This window comes from Saccostrea echinata, unplaced genomic scaffold (genome assembly GCF_033153115.1).
Source record: "Saccostrea echinata isolate AGI-Se365-2 ecotype Australia unplaced genomic scaffold, CSIRO_AGI_Sech_v1 ptg000027l, whole genome shotgun sequence".
Taxonomy (NCBI): domain Eukaryota; kingdom Metazoa; phylum Mollusca; class Bivalvia; order Ostreida; family Ostreidae; genus Saccostrea; species Saccostrea echinata.
Genome location: NW_026889776.1, coordinates 2,111,832 through 2,132,484, shown reverse-complemented (window position 1 = coordinate 2,132,484; position 20,653 = coordinate 2,111,832). Strand labels below are relative to the sequence as shown.

The 20,653-nt window shown below is 34.2% G+C and overlaps 1 protein-coding gene and 1 long non-coding RNA gene across 3 annotated transcripts; both read left to right on the top strand.

The window, feature by feature from the left end:
• The first annotated feature begins 342 nt into the window (after positions 1 to 342).
• On the top strand, positions 343 to 10,405 carry LOC133193422 (ribose-phosphate pyrophosphokinase 2). 2 transcript variants are annotated; one of them, XM_061329357.1, is made up of 8 exons: positions 343 to 591; positions 731 to 914; positions 1,901 to 1,999; positions 2,149 to 2,273; positions 2,908 to 3,081; positions 3,408 to 3,567; positions 4,848 to 4,960; positions 9,929 to 10,084. In XM_061329357.1, exons 1-7 carry the CDS (start codon positions 410 to 412, stop codon positions 4,938 to 4,940), a joined length of 1,017 nt encoding a protein of 338 aa, XP_061185341.1. In that variant the 5' UTR covers positions 343 to 409; the 3' UTR covers positions 4,941 to 4,960; positions 9,929 to 10,084. The 2 variants fall into 2 exon arrangements, with proteins under 2 accessions (XP_061185341.1, XP_061185342.1); XM_061329358.1 differs by lacking the exon at positions 4,848 to 4,960 and having other exon boundaries at positions 9,929 to 10,405.
• A 4,006-nt stretch (positions 10,406 to 14,411) lies between these two features.
• On the top strand, positions 14,412 to 17,221 carry LOC133193296 (uncharacterized). The gene is made up of 2 exons (XR_009721895.1): positions 14,412 to 14,538; positions 17,019 to 17,221. It is a non-coding gene; the product is annotated as an uncharacterized LOC133193296 (long non-coding RNA).
• Positions 17,222 to 20,653: the final 3,432 nt, after the last annotated feature.

Genomic DNA, 20,653 nt, shown 5'->3' with positions numbered 1-20,653 from the left:
CACATTTTGGTCTTAATCGTAAGTTATTTTGTAAATCAGACCCCAGGGCTGTAGGAAGGAATATATTTTTCTGCTTTTCTTTTGTTTGTTTGTTTTTACTTTGTTTTTCAGTGTTTGTTTGTTTTTTTAAGGGGGGGGGGGCAAACGAAGGCGAAAAAAGACCGTCAAAATGATTGAATATATATTACACCCATAAATTACCTTTTACTATTGTATAGAATATATTGGCAAAATAACTGGGGGAGGGGGCGCACTGTGGTCCACGGGTCTATCAGAATGGGACATTTTGTCCTTCCGCATCTTTGGCCGAATTATCATGGGGACGGAATGCATATGGGAATCTGCTCAGTGCGTGTTCTTGACATTGATGATCTCGTGCTGATAGTGATAGTGCGACGCAAGAGAGTTGATGCATAAAACTTCCATTAGAAAGAACTTACAGTCCTCGTCAGCAGTCGATTATCATAAGATGCCAAATATAAAGGTTTTCAATGGGAGTTCCCACCCTGATTTGGCTCAGAAAATCTGCGATCGACTTGGCATCGAACCGGGAAAAGTTGTCACAAAGAAGTTCAGCAACGGAGAATGCAGGTAAAATTTATATGATCATTGATATTCTGAAGTCACAAAGGAAACAAAAGAAAAGATTACATTGATATATTAATTTTTAAGATACAGGTATGTAAGGTAACCGGTAGAACTAAATGGATTTTTTTCACTGATTTTGCAGTGTTGAAATAGGCGAGTCTGTGAGAGGAGAGGATGTGTATATTGTTCAGAGCGGTTGTGATGAAGTAAATGACATGCTGATGGAGCTGCTGATTATGATCAACGCTTGTAAAATCGCCTCAGCCTGTCGAGTCACAGCAGTCATTCCATGCTTTCCTTATGCACGGCAGGACAAGAAAGACAAGGTTTGCCAACAATCTTGGGCATAGTTAGAATAATCTAACTGCGGCATCTAACTGTGTCTTGGGACAAGCCCTCACCACAGTTAGAATATGTCCCATATAGTTGCAATGTAGCAAATCAGAGTGGATCCACTCTGAAATGATTTTGAAGAATACAAAAGGGATTGCACTGAAAATAACTACCAAATTAATCAAAACAAACCTTTTTGAGTTTGTATGTGCCTTTTATCCTAAAAAAGAATCCATATAAAGACAAATATTCAATTCAGTTTCTCAACGTTTTTTCTTGCTTCAAATTTACTCTCTGGATTATTCCTAGTAAATGCACTAAGTTCGAGTTATCGCCCGTGTTTATTTTGCTACATTGCTAAACACCGAACGAATTCTATCGTTAAACCTGGTCCATAGAACAATATCATTTTAAAGATAGAATGTTCTATCTATCCTGGGCACAGCCTACCATTTTATATTAACTCCCATTTGGTCAACTGCCATATTCAAATGTTTGTATATTTCTCACCATGGTGAAGGAAAATGAAAAGAATATAAATATGTAACTTATTTGGCAATAGGGAATCATTGTCAACCATTCACTTTCACCTTTAAATGAAACTTGCATGTATTGAACATTGTCAAACATTTTTAAAAAGTGGGAATATATGAAACCGGGACCAACATAATATAATTGTACAGTATATTTGAGCCTCTTCCTCCCCCCCCCCCCCCTCCCTTAGGTAGGTTAGAGCCCCTGTCCTCAGGTAGGTTAGAGTCCCCCTCCTCAGGTAGGTTTTAACCTCCCTCCAAGCATATTATAATTTTGACATGAAAATAAATAATGTGATGTTGAGGTTTGCCAAAGCTGATTAATACATTTCTTGTAAAAAGTGATGAAGTTTCAATTTTTAAAACTTTGTTTTATTCTTACTTGCTTTACTAGGCTCAAGCATGTGAAATATTTTTTGTATGAAATTTGTAATTGTTGCTTTCAGAGCAGAGCCCCTATATCAGCAAAGTTAGTGGCCAACATGTTATCTGTTGCTGGGGCTGATCACATTATAACTATGGACCTCCATGCCTCTCAGATTCAGGTGAAAACCTTGTGAAATTTGTGGAGAGAAAACAATAACCTAGAATATTATTCCATTTATTTGAGTAATATTCAGTTTGTTTAATTACTGGTAGTTGTTAATCTTGAGTGTTTGCTTTATTAGAAGGAAAGTTTATTATATTTTGACAGGGTTTCTTCGACATTCCCGTAGACAATCTATATGCTGAGCCAGCAGTCCTGAAATGGATTAAGGACACCATTCCTGATTGGAGAAACAGCTGCATTGTCTCCCCTGATGCTGGAGGTGCCAAGAGGTAGTGTTACAAAACAGTAAGATGCCAAATGAATGCAAACAGTTGTACCATTAGCTTTGAACTTTATCATAATGATTGTAAATTTTATCCATTTGTACAAATTTCTAATCTGTGAGACATATTCCTTCCATGTGTTTTACTCCTCAGAAAATCTGTTTACAACTTAATTCTTTAAGAAACCAGAAAATGGAAGAAGACTGTAGTATTGTTTTCTGGATGAATCTGAGCTGAAACCTTAAGTGAGCTTTTCAGATCACATTTTGTCTGGCATCTTTCTGTCCGTTTTGTAGCTAATGTATAAATAATTAGATTCTGATTGTAACGCGCCATTTGATTGGATAAAAAAAATTACTTTATATCGTATAAATTGGGTTGCCTACGTCACAATGACTTGCGTCAGAAACGTATTGATCTGCCTGATATTACATTTAAATTTTGTACAATTTGAAGTCATTTTTTGAAGGGCAATCATCTTTTTTCTTACACTAAATGAATGAAAATTAAATTACAAGGATTCGCGGTTTATAAAGCGTAAACTGCCCCATCCCACGTTATACCATATGAATTGGGTAGCTATTAAATTCATTCCTTAATTAAAAGCATGTTTAATTTAATTTAAAATTTTTTTCCACAGAGTGACTTCGATTGCAGACAGACTGAATGTTGACTTTGCGCTGATCCACAAGGAGAGGAAGAAAGCCAATGAGGTGGCGACAATGGTACTTGTTGGGGACGTCAAGGACCGAATCGCTATACTAGTGGACGACATGGCAGACACCTGTGGAACTTTCTGTCATGCAGCAGAAAAGTAGGCCGACTAATAAACTTGCTCATAACTTCTGAACGTTAGTAAGAAAAAGCTGACTCTCTGGTATAGCATGTTTTTATGTTTATAGACATGATAGTAATGGATTGTTTTGGTTTCTGAAGAGAAAAAATCAGTCATCCTGCTTATTTCAGTTTCCTTTTTTTTTTCTTTTTTGATAAAAATTTTGAATACTTCAAAAGTGAATGAGAGTTGGATATAAAGTGAAGATGATAGAGAAAAAAGTTAAAGACAAGGAAAGCATTCATAAAGTAAATTCATGCAAAGAGATTCCACGTCTTATTGTCTTTGAATCTGTCATTTTTCAGACTGGTAGAAGCAGGAGCAGCCAAAGTCTATGCCATCTGCACTCATGGAATATTTTCAGGACCTGCCATATCCCGCATTAACAACTCTGTGTTTGAAGCTGTTGTTGTGACAAACACCATTCCTCAGGAAGAAAGAATGAAGTCAGCTCCAAAAATAAAAGTAAGTTTGACGCACTCAAGATTTTGTAATTTATGCACTATTTTATATCTGAAGGTATATCTAGCAATCTAAAGCAAACTGGGAGACAGTTTGAAGTTGGAATGGTAAATAACGAATTAAAGAATTTGTTTATTCCTAGAAATGAATAGGATTGGCAACAAGCAAAGCCTATAAATATTCTCTCTGTAATGCCATATATGGATAGAATTTTATTGTATTTTACTGTATGTGTACTTCAAAAAGACGGTTTCATATTTTAGCAGCTTTTGCATGGAGGACATTCAGAGCCTGACAAATTAGCAATGAATACGGATAAGTAACATACAATTTGTTGGCAAGTGGATATGTTAGTTAATGTTGAGCCCTGAATTATAAAATCATGATAAAACATCAAGCATGCAGATTTATTCATATAATCACTAGGTCAACAAGTTTAATTATGTCTGTTACTACAGTTAATTCACATCCACACTTCAGGGCTTTCACACTTACATCCAACAACAGTGTTCGGTCAGGTGGCTAAGTTAATTAATCCTTAATTATTAAGAGGTTGTTAAAAGTATTTTGGTGAAGTCATTCTCTTTACTTGATGTCAATAACAGTTGATACTGTAGATTCCTAAATATATGTGAGGAATTAATTATCAGGTAATTACGCGTGAAGCATCACTTGCGAAATAAAATTACTCGCTTTTATTTTTATGGTGCTGAAATCAATGTGAAAAATTATTGTTATCGCGATTTGACGTTAAAGAGCCATTTCACAATAAGTACTCACAAAAAATAAGGAATCTACAGTACTCTATATTTAACACAAGCTATGAATGGTATTCCAGCTATAAGACTTTCATTTACGCTTATTTTCTCGTTCTTTTAAGCACTACATGTGGAGTGCAGTTTCATGACTGCACCAACCACTATGTACCTGGTGATTGCTCTAAAATTTGAATTTGTTAATCTATGTACACATACAGAATTTTTACCAAATTGCTGGATACTCCCAGTTTGTTACTTTCTTGATGCCAGGCAATAACAGCCTTACACTGTACTGGTACATGAAAAAACCACCACATTTTGCAGCACTACTTTTTGAGTCAGTTTTCTATCTACCACTATTATTCTTGAATATTTTGTTTAACACCCCCTACATTTGTTTATGTGTTCACTGAATATGTCAATGCCCAATACCTGATACAGATCATATCAATGTTTCCACAATTTATCCTAATTTGAGTATGAAGTCGTATGAATGTTATATACTGATGACATGGATTATTTCAGTGTATAGACATCTCCATCATCTTGGCAGAGGCTGTCAGAAGAACACACAATGGAGAATCTGTTTCCTATCTGTTCAGCCATGTGCCGTTGTAAATCATCTCTTGTTCCTCATTGTAGGTTTATGTTCATGAGCATTTGCTGTTGTCATTGAAGAATTTCTGCATGCAGCCTTTTAGCTCACATTGACAATGTCAGGAAGAGCTTACACTATTTCTTTGTTACACAGGTTAATAAGCTTATTTGGAGTGGTTCATCCCCAAGTAAATTATAATCCTTGTATAGAAAGTAGATGCATGGATGCTCTAATTATTGATGCATATTCAATAGCAAGCTGCAGATTATATATGAGACTGACATTTTTTTTAATGAGCAGGATTTTAAAACAGGTTCATTTTAAGTCCTTTCATGCTGTATTAAATGTTTACATAAATGTTGCATCTAAGCTTTCCTTTTCTGTGAGACTGTCCTACATTTGTCAAGGTGAGCTACTTTCCAGCATTTGATAATGCTACAGTTCTTTATTCTTGTTTCAGACACTGTTTTCTTTTAAATCCAGACTTTCTATCAATGGGTCTTGGTTTGTTCGAAAGAATTCCATAGTTTTAAGCTCACCTGAGCTTTGTTTATTGAAATGTGTCAAGCTTAAGTCTGGATATAGCTCACATGAGCCATAGGTTTAGAGGCGTTTTCCTGATCAAAGTTTGTTGTACTTGTTTAAGTCTATAATGTGGACATGTAGTAGGAAAGGAGGAATGAATAAAGAAAATACATGAAATTGGCAGGGAATCAAATCTGGGACCCTTGCATTATAATTAGTCAGGTGCTCTAACCACTGAGCTACCAGGCCGATAACCACAGTCCATTTAGCCTAAACTACTAAATGAAATAATTTGTAATATAATGCTTTTCACATTCTTGTCATCTTTCCCAGAATGATGATGCCATTTTCTAATAAGGACTTGCAATTTAAAGATAAATTGAACTCCAACATTACAAAAATGAAGGGTTAATACCCTTTCCAGGGGAAGATAATTAAGAAATAAATAAGCAGGATGGCGTCATTTAAAAAAAAAAGGGGGGGGGCAGGAATTTGACCACAGTAGGGGGTAAAATTATTTGATAGGTTGTATACAGGAAAATCTGTATTTTAGTCCAGAATATCCATGTAGTATAGAATATCATAGCACTTAGGGTTAGGATGAGGTCACATAGGGGGTTAGAGTTTTACATGGGAATTATAAAGGAAAAAACTCTTCAATAGCCATCTTGTCAAGAACAGAAGAAGCATATCTGAAGCATAGTTGTATGAATATACAAGCAAACCCATGCAGTGTGGACTGAAGTTTTTCTGTCCTTGGCCTTTGGTGCTAGGGTAGGGCCACAAAAGGCAGAAAAATATGTATAGAAATACAGTTGAAATTCGGTGTCTCAAACACCGATATCTTAAATACCATGGATATGACGAAGTGATTTCAAAGTTTCAACCACATAATCTTTAAGAACTTTACCCTTGATATCTCATATCCTTGGAAGTTTTTTCTCAGTCCCATTGAATTAAAGATAACAAGGTTTGACTGTATATGGAAACGGTCTTGAAGATTCTCTTCTCAAAAGTAGATGGCCGTAGTTATTTACATAAATTTGTAGAGTGGAAAATGTTCAAATATTGTGAGGATGAGATGGTGGTGGGGGGCTTGGTGGCACAGGTTTTATAAGAATATATAGACTTCTTAATAACAACACAATTTCAGTTTATAAACTTAGAGTCAATCAGTACAGGGAAGATAAGAATGTTGAGAACATGCATAAAGTTTAGTACAGGCTACAGCTATATGATTCATTAACATACTCATTGTCAGAAAAGGAATTACAACTCAGGTGACTCATGGCAAATGGAAATCTTGCTTTAGATGCATCAAGTAGCAAGCATGTTTTTTTTTTTTAATTGTTTTATAAGTATTTATTAGAAAATTGCATGGATGAATGAGATATACATGTGCTTGGTGGAATTTTGCAAAATGTACAATATTAATGTCCATTGAAATTTTCTTATTTAAATTTTGTAAATTACTTAAGGCCTACTTCTATTAGTATGAATTATTTAGCGACCTCCAGGGTCTTGGCTCATTTTTTTTACTCGTTCATTAATTCAGGGCTTTATGGGGGATGGATGGGGGATGCTCAACCCATAAGAATGTTCAGCTGTGGAAGGTGTTTAATTTCATAATGCTCCTGCAGCTATTTTAAGCCTTGAAGCTTTAAAATGCTTTCAAAACATAATAATTGTATTGAATTGTGAGGTTCGGTTCTGATTTTTAATAGTAAGGTATGTACTTAAGTACAGCCAAGTTATATAGAGTGTTCTCTCGGCTATATATAAACTTTTTTTTTTTTAAATCACATTACTGTTGATAATGTGGTGGTCAACTGATTTTTTTTAAGTATTGCACAAAAATGGCTTCAGTCGAGGTGATTAAAACATTTATTAGTGACTTTTTGAACTCAATGTATCCTACTGTACCTGAAATATGCTTGGGAAAATCATAGCATTGCACTTGTATTCATGAAATATTTCATCATGATTTCAATTTACCGCCACATTTGAGGGTATTTTCCACGCTGTATAGTACATGTATGTAGTAAAACGAAGCCATTACACCTTTTCACAAGCAAAATTCAGTTAGAGAAAAACTCCTCTTATGGATTTCCACAAAAAAATTTTAATTCTTACTTTAAAATCACTTGCACCAGACTCTCTCCCTCTATCCACAGACATGTTATGGCTTACATTTCAAAAGGATATTTTAAAATTTATTATTCATATATTGAACAGCCAAATTTCAATCAAGAGCAATGAAACAAAGTATTTTTAAATTATTTGATTATATAACAGCACCCTCACATTTAAGACTACAATGAAGATGCATGAATTTTGTAACTTTCTTACATTTTACATGCAGTTTGAAATAAGATGTAAAGTTTACGACACTCCTCGTCATGACATCTCAAACTTGCAGTGCTGTCATTTTCCATTACGATGACATATGTTGGTACTTCACAGACAGAATGCAGTGTTGTTCTATGGGAAACCTTATCATGCCTGTGCATATTCGGTATTACACAGAATCTTTTGATATTTCAGGAAATTTAATTCATAGAAGTACCCAAAATTTTGAAAAATATATGAAAGTTTAGCATCTGATGTTATTCAATTTCAAACTTATTTAACAGAATGTGAATTTATTATTTTTTTCACAGACAGCAAGAACATTTAAAACAATTTATTTAGCCCACTTTTCTGCATCCTGCAAGCCAGGGGTCCTGAGTCAAAACGTTGCCGTTGGACCCCTGACATATTTCATTTAATATTTGTGGGATGACTGTAGTGATGTCTTTTGGAAAAATTACAAATCTTGATTGTTTTTCTTATCTCTCAACCAAACACATTAAGCATAAACAACTTGTAACACGTGCATTGAGGTGTCAACTGAATCCTTATCTAACTATTTATGAAAGCTTTAATTTGATTGGTGCTTCTCAATGGGAGAAGCAAGCCCACGATTATTGAATGAAATATGCCAGGGGTCCAATGGCAACGTGTTGACTCAGGACCCCTGGCTTGCGAGGATGACTTTTCTGATGGAAGTGTCCAGCATCCGTCTGTCTGTCTATTGTGTGTTTAGTGTTTGTAAACTTTTGACATTTTTGACTTCTTCTCCAGAACCACTAGGCCAATTTCAAGCAAACTATCCACAAAGCATCCTTGGGTGAAGGAGATTTTTAAGTTTGTTCACATGAAGGGTCATGCCCCCCTTCAAGGGAGATAATTAAGAATTCATGAAAATTTGGTAGCATCTTAAAACTCTTGTTCTCAAAAACCAGTGGGCCAGAAAAGATGAAACATGTGAAAGCTTGATTTGTAGATTCAAATTTATTCAAATCATGACCCCCAAGGGTAGTGTGAGGCCACAACAGGGGATCAAAGCTATACATACTTAGTAGGAATATACTGTATAGGAAAATATTTAAAATCTTTTTCTCAAGCACAGCAAAGCCATGATTAGTCATATTAATACAAAAGCATCCTCAGGTGTGTAGATTCAAGATTGTTCAAATCATGAACCCAGGGGGTTGGGTGGGGCCACAACTGGGGATCCAAGTTTTACATAGGAATATATAGGAAATATCTTTACATAGGAATATACTGTATAGGAAATATCTTTTAAAACCTTCTTTTCAAGAACTGCAAAAGCCATAATTAGTCATTCAATTAGATTCAAGTTTGTTCAAATAAAGTTCCTTTGGGGTAGGGCGTGGCTCAAAAATCAAACTTTTACATGGAAATATATGGGAAAAAATCTTTTAAAAAATCTTCTAAAGCAATGATTAGTCAGAAGAAATATGGAAGCATCCTCAGTTAGTGTAGATTCAAGTTTGTTAAAATCAAGCACCCTGGGGGTAGGTTAGGACTACTTGTATTGTTTTAATTTTTTAATACTGAACTAATTTCTGCTTTTCTGTAGCAAGGTGAGTGATTTGGCCCATGGGACTCTAAGTTGTAAAAAGTTAACCTAATGCAACTCAAAAGCTTTAAATATTAAAGTGTTGAATATAAAATGTGTAATATATATATGTGTTGATGTGTTAAAGATCTTGGTTTTCATTTCAGATGCTGTTTTTGTGTTATTTTATGGATGTTTTTAATTGATACTTTGATACATATTGCAGGATAGATAAGGTCACCTTATTAGTCTTTAGAATAAAAAGATGTGAAGGTTTTACCATGACATTATTCAAATCTATCAATCTTTTTTTTTTTATACAGAAATATTAACACATACTACTGTATACATTTTGGTTATTTTATATACAACAATGAGAAATACTTAACTTTACTTCATTTTGTACCGGTTCTCAGACATTTAGGTACCTCATAAAATTTGTAAGATACAAAAGAATTTAAAAAATGCTGAATTTAAGGAATTCACTTTATGATTTAGATTAATTTTACTAGGTTTTAATTGTATTTTCTCTGCATTTAGATTAATTCTACTGGCTTAATTGTATTTTCTGTTTTTCAGTGCATTGATATATCTACCATGCTGGCAGAATCCATTCGACGAACTCACAATGGTGAATCTGTCTCATATTTGTTCACTCATGTGCCAATGTGATGTCAACAATCTTCATGGATTTGGCCAGATCTCCCTTCTTCCCCCGACTCTTTAAGATGTTAATATTTTTTATGCCCCGTTTTTCTTCCAAGTAAAGATGTATCTTCTTATACATGTATATAGATGCATACACGTATTTGTAATGGTTTTTCGTTTCGTTACTTGTGGAAATAATGTGAAAAAGTAAGTGCTAAAATCAGAAATTAAATGAGTGCTGCAATATTAATTATGCTTCTGATGTTCAGTGCTCATTAGCTTCATTCTACATTGTACATGATTATTAGCACCGCCTCATCATGTACTAATTGAGAACATTGGGTTGAATTTAAAGGACAAAGGTGATATACATGAATATTAATCTACTGTTTATTTTTGCATTTTTTAATACAAAATATGAATAAGTTTTGGTTCTGATAGAAATGTTAAAAAAAAAAAAAAGAAACAGGAATTACATATAAACTATATAATTTAACTCCTAAGGCCTAAATGTGTTTTTCAAAGACAAGTCAAGAAGTCTGTCCATTGCTCATTGATTTCACAGCAAATTGTAAATGATTACAGTTAATTAAGATTTCTTATTCCAATTACCCCATCCCTGATTTACATGTTTACTTGTATACATGTAGTATTTGTTGTTAATACATTTTATTTTTATACCCCCCGCAAACGAAGTTTAGGGGGGGTATATTGGAATCAGCTTGTCCGTCTGTCTGTCTGTCCGTCTGTCTGTAGACGAGATTTTGTCCGGACCATTTCTTGGAAACTGTTGCAAGGATTTGTCTGAAAATTTGTACACTTATTCTTTGCCATTTGAAGGTGTGCACCTGGTATTTTCATCATGATTGGATAATTTTTTTGCATTTTACAGGTGTTTTTTTCATTTTTATTATGTGGTTTTGTCCGGATCTGTTCCCAGAGACTATTGCATAGATTTGTATGAAAATTTGTACACTTATTATTTACCATATGAAGATGTGCACCTGGTATTTTCAACATTATTTGATAATTTTTCTGCATTTTACAGGTGTTTTTTTTTCTCCATTTTTATTGACTTAGTCATTTCGGGTTCATGTCTAAGGTTTGAGACATAGAATCTAGAACATCTGTACAAAAATGTGGACTACAGCTTAAAACTACTCATTAAAATTTTATAAAGTATTAAAAACAGTTTTTACATTACACAGCAGATAGTGTAAATCCATTTGTCCCTTGGGAGTAATGAGTGGACATGCATCCAGTTAAAGATTAATTAATGAGTTCAGTGTGGGAAGCTGTTAGGGCATCTCTGATCAAGCAGGTCTTATCTATATCTCCTGGGAATTGGGCAGAAAGAAATAAAGATCTCTGTTGTCTAAGTCTCTTAATTGTAATTTATGTCTGTCAAAATACATATTACTGGAACCAACCTTTTATTTTTAAAATGAGTTTGATATAAAGGTATTAAGATCAATTTGATTTTGTATAATTAATTATGATATTTTTTTTTCAACAACCAATTTGCAGAGTGTCATGTCTCACAAAGATGACAGATAATTGCAAACTATTTTTTCAATGTCATAAAAAACACTGTAATTATTTAAGTATTGATGTTTTATTAGGCTGCACCTTGTTTCATTCATTAAAAAAAATATAATGAGTAATTAAATTTTCACTCTAAATGTTTAAGCAAATTGTGAACACCTCTCACATCTAGAAAACATTAGTGGTTTGGTACCTTCTCTGAAAAACCCAGCGGGGGGTATTTGTCCCTTTTGGACAGTTCTAGTTCATGCAGGAATAGTTTTTCATCTGTTCGTATTTTTACAAGGTTTGTGAATGAAGAATTATTTTTTTTCGTTATTTTCATACAAATGTAACATATCCTCCAATCTGCCATTGTAATGTAATAAGGTAAAGATAAAATGTATATAATACATTATTTGGATGTTGAGAATCTCATATTTCTGATTCACAAGACAAAGAGAAAAAACAGAAATTGCTCGAGTACATACCAGCAGCTTTCAAACTGAACCATCATGATATTTTTGTGGGTACACATATTTTGATCTCATTTACTTTGAATTTAGTATTAATATGGATGAGAATGTTAATAAATGTTTCTTCCATTTGAGAGACTCTTTGCATTGTATTTTTAAGCCACTGGAGTCAAAGGCTGCCAATTATATTCTGTTGTATAGGTGCATTACCGGTATTTTTAGCTTAGCAAAGTTGAAATGAAATACTGTTTTTCCACTGACTTGGCATCCAGGTTAAATTTTTAGGAGCAGGTCCATTCCCAAGTAACTGTATGCTTTATCTGGACAAAACTAGCAAGGATGATGCATCTAGAGATGTACTTTACAATTTCTTCAGACACTTGATCTAACCTTTATTTTCTGCCTGAGTGGCCAGGTCAGAGTTTTTGGAGCAGGTACATTACCAAGTAACTACAAATCCTATTGTGACTAAACTTGCATGGATGGTACATCAAGGGATGCAGATTACCAGACATGCTTTGTATATACAAATATCTGACTTTCATTTATTTTGGATGATTGAACAAGTTGAAGTTTGTTTAAATAGGAGGTCCATTTTCAAGTAACTACATAATAAACCCATCTTGAGAAAAGTTGCAAGGGATTGAAGTAATTCTTTTTTTTCATAAATGAAATAAACAAAATCTAGCAGCATTACTTTAATAGATGAATAATGAATTAATTTTGTTCCAATATTCAATTTTTTTTTTGGGGGGGGGGGGGTTGCGACCAATGCACACTCATTCTAACGGGCTTGGATGTATCAAGGGATGGACACTATCAGACATTCTTGGGATGCTGCATCTGACCTACATATTGCAGGTGATTTAAGTTTGGGATCCATTCTCAAGATACTATAAATCCTACTTGGACCAAACTTGAATGTACGTTGCATACTTCTAAAACATTCATGTGGTCACTGGTGTGAAATTTTAACCTGACTGGATAACAATTGTTAATATGAGCTTCATAATCTTCAATTACCTATGATTAGGTCTACTGTTCAAACTTATGCAGTAGTTAATTTTAAAAGGATCTGTTGTTTGTAAAAAATTTTGAAAAATGTTACTCCTCCTGTGTGTTTGGTGTGATTTCATTGAAACTTAGTACATGTACACAAGTTGATTATGTCAAGATACTTAATTATAGTTATTGCCTTTTTTTTCCGCGTACAGTCAATAAAAATTGACGGACTTATATATATACCACGATACATGATTCCAGTATCAGATTTTGATTTTATTGTAAGTACAAAACCAGTACAGCTAGCTAAAATTTTATCAGAAACTTGTTGGTTTCTTTGTCTTGTTTTTATTTTGGGGGGTAGAAAACTCAATGGTTATATGAATGTTTTATGAGAATGCAGTATGTTTATAACCTTTTGGAACTAAAGATCTAATTTAAGTCCAACCCCCCCCCCCACCCCCCCCCACCCCCCCAACAAAAAAGGTTGAGTAAAAAATTTGTGGTTTTTTTTCACCATATTCATATTAAAATTCATATATTGAAAATTTCTGAACCTCCCCTTTTGAAATATGTGGAGTTATTAAATGTAAATATTAAGTAGCTAAAAAATGACCTCTGAACAGCCCCCACCCCCCTAGAAAACGTGGACCCCTGTTAAGTTGGTAGCTAGGAGAAACTATCCAAGTATTTCAAAGAAAGTACAAGTGGCTCCCCCCCCCCCCCCCCCACTTCTGAAATAGGTTTTTCACGTCTGGTATAGGAGTTTACTATTTTTGCTTGTCAGCAACTTTCTTGGTTGGTTTTAAGGGAGTTTAGCCCCAGGCTCCCAACTGGACACTGTCTTTCACCTGTTGATAACCACAGAATATCTAGAAACCCCTTTCCATCATCTGTCGCAAAATCCTGAATCCCAGCATGGGTTCACTCTACAGCTTTCAGCTGTTTCTTGTATATATGTACTATATGTACTGTATAAAAGAATTGATTATAAGTATTATCATTATATTGTACATAGCTATGAAGAAAATAAGTTATTCTGGGATGTATTTTGTGAATGTGATGAAGTGAGCCCAAAGGACCTGGTCTGAAACGATACTGCAACAAATAGCCATTCCACCCCTCACTTATATCACCTAATTTGATGCATTTTGCCAATCATATTTTTATCATAGAAAAATTAAGTAGATGATTATTAATCTGCTTTAGTTGATACATTCAATTAAAGAGTTTTCATGATAAAGGGATGAATGATGTTTAGGAAGTTTAAGAGTTCTATCCTGTAATTAGTCGTCACTCCTCTTGATCAGTAAAGCGTTTTACATGAAGGGAGTTTTTGCTTCAACAGTAATGCTTTAGTTTAACACTGCAGAGTTTGCACGCTTACAGCATACATATTATACCTCCTTACAGGTCAAATTCACAAAATGTTGCGATTACCTTCAAAAGTTGATCCAGAAGAACAAAAGAAAATAGCTAGAACGGGATGTATACAGAGTTTTTGCATATTTGCTGTAACATGTGCCGTTATTCGATCTTGTAAGTGCTTATTGTATCATTAATCAAATGCAATTTATATCATATTAAGGGGTTCGTTTCAGGATAGTGTATTTTGTGTGTTTAAATTCACTAATTACGATAAAAATTGAAAATCTCTGAAATTCGCATTAAAAAAAAAGAATCATATTTTCAATGTACATAAAAAATTACAAGGGTTGACATTCGCAATCTTGGATTTAAGGCACAGGTACTTGGGTCTTGGTTTATAAATATGTATGTACCTTATTGATATGTAAAAAAAAAGTACTTTATTACATATCAATAAGGTACATACATATTTATAAACCAAGACCCAAGTACCTGTGATTCAAGGGGGTTCCTCTGTTCACACTAATCCGAGATTTTCTCTTACACCCGATTTAGTACTGTGATATGTGCTGGGGAAATTCCTCAGACTCTAACCCCTACTTTTATATTGTGACATGCGTGGGGGAGAGTCAGAGTGGAGGCCATGTTGAAAAGTTGGAATTCAGCGACACTAGCTGTGCTGCCTACCTTTTACAACTCTATTTCATGGATCTAACTTCTGAGATGCAAGAACTCAGTAAAGGAATGATTCTTCTACAGCTTAAAATTAGAATAATCTAACTGTGTCTTGGTATCGGCCCTCACCACGTTAAGAATGCCTCCCATATACCCGCAATGTAGCAGAAAATTGCAGATTCACTCCGAAACAATTTTGGAGAAAATAAATGAGGTTGCATTGAAAATAACCATCAAATTAATCATATTAACGAGATTGTGGATACCTTTTACCCAAAAAAGTAATGCATATATTGGAGGAATTCAACACTTTTTCTTAACATTTTTAGTTGTTTCAAATTTACATGCCATGTTGACATTCAGAAATCTTGATTGTTCATAGTATATGCACCGAGTTCAAGTTATCTCCCTTATTTGTCTTGCCACATTGCCAATACACAGAATGTATTCTATCATTAAAATTGGTCCGTAGGACATTATCATTTTAATGAGAGAACATTCTATCTACAACTTAATCATCACTAATATGATGATATCGCCGTTTAAATGTCCCTATCACTGACAATTGAAGCATCACCTGAATTAAGTCACCTCCTGGCCATTCAATTTCTTTGTGCATGATGTCAGCACTCTACACTTTACATAGTTAAAAATCATTACTTCTGTTGCTTTCAATTTTATTGCTAGGTATCAAGGATATTTAGGTTCACTGCATGGTTTATATAAGTAATGCAAATTTCATACAATAGAAGGGAGTTTTTCAATCACTTTTGAAGCTAGATCTCATCCAACACTGGTAGGAAAAGTGTAGTGGTAGGAAAAGTGTAGATAATGAGTTTTTAATGACTAAAATCAATTGTGAAACACCCCCCTCTCTGGAATCCAACATGGAGAGTGTCAACCTTTGTATTTTTTTATGTACATTGTCAACATTGACATACTATTTGTTTAAAACTGCTAATTTGAGTGAATTTTATTATAATCAGTGTATTTAGACAGACATAGAAAAACACACAATACAAAAAATACACCATCCTGAAACCAAGCTCTTATGATTTATACCCGATTTAACTCATTACATTATATTTTCTCCTTTCCTGTTACATTGTTATAACCAATAATATACTCCGGAAATGATGGTGAAAACACAGGCACCTGAAGTATGCATGTTGTACAGCCAATTTCAGTGTGTAGGTCACAGGCACTTGTTTTGTATATGGGGTCACCCTTCTTTTTCTTTCCACAAGGTACCTAACTCAATTTTAGGCACCCCCGCATCAAGCTCATATTTTGTTAATATATCAATCATTAAACTACTTTAAAATGAAATTGTTCACTTTGAGAGACTTTTTTTCTTGTGGAATAAATCCTTTCAGACGTCTCTGGTCAAGCCTCTCTATTGTAAACCACTCATTTATTCCTCGAAAATTACCTCAATACATTTTAAGACTTTAGATGAGATACAAAACTTCCGGTTGGGGTTTTAAATATAGGATGAAACCAGAGACTTCCGAGTACTCAATTTTAAGGTCTCTGGTTTTATCCTACATTTATGATCCCCACCGGAGGTTTTGTAAACGATTTATTTTGACAAGAAAAAAGTCTCTCCTAGCAAACGATGGCATTTTAAAGTATGTTGTGGAAAGGAAACAAAGGGTGGGACCCCTTATACGAAACAAGTGCCTGTGGTATAGGTATCCCCATCCTGGAGCAATCAGTTAACAAGATGCAAACAATTTTTTCTGTCAAATTGCAAATTACCAGGTAAGATAAAAAGGAAAACTACTGGTACAAAGGCTACTGTGAGAATTATATTGGTTTTTTCCCCCTAAAGATTGCAGACAAGGGACATAATATTTGCAAAGTGTGGATTCAACTATAATACATAATCTAAATACAGTTAAACATGTAGGTTAACATTTTCGTTTTCTCAAACTGATTTATTTTATTACATGTATTATTATTATTTTTTGCAGTGCCATACATCATGAAGCAAATTAACTCTTAATACAAGGAGACAAGTGTTCACAATACAAGACTGCATTTCGATGATTTATATCCAGAAATAGGCACCAGACCAGATGCTGCTTAACAAACTATTTCTTAGAGGATATGTAATATTAATATAAGCAAAGCAGATGTTATTAAATGCATTATTATTAAATGCATTATGCCGCAATTTTCTTGTGTTTTATTTTACTGCTGTTTGTAGTAATTTCAATTGCGACACACACACCACTTTTGATATGACTGAATGAACTTGAATATACATGTACTCTAGGGTGATTGTATATTAGACAAACTGTTTTTTTGAGAGATGGTACTTGTAAATCTTATGCAACAGAAAGAAAACTAGACATCCCATCCAGAAGTTCTGAGAACCACAATAAGCTTGAATCAACAATGCCTATTGATGCTTAAGTCATTTTGTGTTTTAGAGAGGTAAATTTTTCCTGTACCTGTACATGTATATACTTTTGTTAAACTTACTGTCATCCCTACACATACCTTTATAGGGGTTTTTATTCAGAAAGTCAGAACTTCTGGACCAATAATTTTCAGACCTAACCTTTCTGCAATTTGTCTCTTTGTTAAAGCCTGCCCTTTATTAATCTGGTGGTGTCCCAGAGTGATCATTTTGTCTTTGTAGTACAAGAATCAGAGCTCTTCTAACTGTTTTCTAATCATGATTACAGATTTAGGGTCACTTACAGTAAAAGGTCATTCACTGTTGTGCCCATTTACATTTTGAGGTCTCCCAAATGACTCAGGTAACCTACTGCGACTTGTTCTTTCTGTCATGAAATATGTAAACTTTTGAAGAATTTCAGCAATTCTGGTATAGAGCATGAACAGGAACAACAATCTCATACTCCCCTCCCACCCCCTTGGAGTCTTAGGGGTGGGGCCAAAACAATCACAGTTTATGCAATTTTCAAAATTCATCTGTACATCCAAACAACTAATCCTACAAGGAGTACCAAACAAGAGGCCCATATCGCTCAACTGAGCATTTAGGCTGTGAAAAAGCAGAAATCGGTTCAGTATTTTGGCCCTGTGAATTTCTGAAAAACTGAAACTGCTTAATTTTATAGCTGACAATGCATGAATTCAAATATCATTTAGACCCTCGGTGACTGCATATCTATAAAAAAATGACATACTTTTCTGGATAGTTATTGTGTTATGATGTCATGAACTGCATTTTTTTTCCATATCCTGAAAAATTCTACAAAAACCATCAATCTTTTAAGATATTTTTCAGTATTTCATATAGAGCACAACCTCTTACCTAAAATATGCAAACTTGAATCCCCTTTACCTAAGGCTACTTTGTGGCAAGTTTGGTTGAAATTGGCCCATTGGTTCTTGTGAAGAAGTCAGAAAATATGAAAAGTTTACAGACAGATGGACGCCGGACAAATTGTGATCAGAAAAGCTCACTTGAGCCATTGGCTCAGGTGAGCTAACTAGGAGACAAGCCACTTGCAGAATTATCTTGAACAGCTAGCCCTGTCCCAAAGCTCCAGGCAAATTATATTTCCTGGGTCCTTGGTCATGACCAAGTGGGGCAAAGTTTGTCAATTCTAACTTCTTATTGACATCATCTAGCAGGCAAATTGTTTTGGATGATTATAATGAACAGCTAGCCAGTTACAAAAATCACAAAAATATTAACATTTTGCCTCCTATTTTGATGTGTGCGAAAATTGTGAACATAGCACTAGGACCTAATTTTAAAATTCATGGAACTCCATGGTGGGCTTAAATTGGTCATTACCAGAGAAAACTCTTGATACTCAGGTGACTCTCAAGACCTATTATGTGATGCAATTAAACTCGTCTAGTAAAAACATGGATATTGTGAAATTATGGATAAAGCTAACTTTTCTAGAATCCCCAGCAAAATTCTAAACAACTGCTTGTAATATTCACGGCTATAATGAACTCAAATATAGCAAATTTAAGGATATAGCAAACTGATTATGTGCCTCCTAGAATTTAAAAATAATGAAATTTACATCTTTTATAGCAAATTTTCAAAGAACTTAACTTTAAAATATCAAACTGACTTTTTTTTGAAATTCAATTCATCCAAAAACTCTTGAACTCCAAGGTCACTTTTGTATTTGATACTTCCCAAACTACATTTGGAAGCTGAAGGAAAATATCTATATTGAGAATTCGCTATATACACTTTACCGAATTTTTACATGGATTTAACTAACAGAATTCTGTGAGCCAGTGCTTACTTATTCTAGAAATAACTTCGCTCTGATGTGAATATACCCTCTGATGTGAATATACATAAGTTCAATTACCAAGAGACTCAGATAAACAGGACGTTGACAACAAATTCGTACAAAAATGAATCCCACCATATGACATGCCTAAACAAAGATTGTGCTAATTTAAAATTTCAAGCATATGCAATGAGTAGTTGCTGAGAAAACTGCAACAAAATTTTTTTTTCATGTATGGCATGAACAGATGCAGAGAAACGTGAAGTTGACATCGGATTTGTACAAAAATGAATCCCACCATTTGGAATACTAAAATTTCAAGCATCAACGATGAGTACGGTAGTTGCTGAGAAAACTGCAACAAAAATTTGTTAGGTATGGTACGGACGGACACAGATAAACAGGAAGTTGACATATCAAATTCGTACAAAAAAACCCCACCATATAGCATGCCTAAATAAAGAGTGTACTAAAATTTCAAGCATCTCGATGACTAGTTGCTGAGAAAACTTCAACAAAAATTTTTACAGACATACAAACAAGGGTAAAACAGTATACTCCCCTCTTTTGGAGCAGGAGTATAATTGCAGATATAGCGAAGTAAATTTGCAGGTCTCAAGGAATAGCTATAATCAAGTTTTACTAAACCTATAAAAGTATGGAGCTTACTTTCAGCACAAAGACTACTGAAGGAAGAAAAAGATTAAATTACAAATAAAAGTCGGGAGTTAAAGGATGACTGCACTGAATGGTTTAATAAGGTTTTGGAGTGTTGGAGTAGTTCTGTCATTTTTATTTCTTAACTTAATTTCACTTCTGTTTATTTGTTGAAGAATCTGGTCAATTTGGAACAGAATTTAAATGTTAAAATGGTTGTTATACAATAAAATAGATAAGCATTTTTTCACCCTTATTTGCTTTCCAATATCAAGAATTTACGTCATTTATCTGCCCAAGACTGAAGATTAGGTTGTTCAATATGCATGACAGGTAGACCTAAAATTGAAAGAACGGGTCTAAAATTAGACTAGCATAACAATGTCACGCATGAAGAATCTCTTTCTCACCTTTTCACATGACACTAGTATTTTCAGGATTTTAACAACATGGTCATATACATGTACGTACAGATGATTGTAAATCAGTGCCTGAGTATTTGATGTGTTCAAAAACAATTGTTGGGTAGCTCAGCTGGTAAAGAACATAACATGCTATTGTACATATCATGTGTCAGAATTCGGTATTCACAAAGTTACCTGAGGTAAAAAATCATATGGTGAATTATAATATTCAATAGGACACAATGCTTGATTACAATAAAGAGAAAGTATTTTCTCTCTTTAAACCATGAGTGCATATTTGTCTGT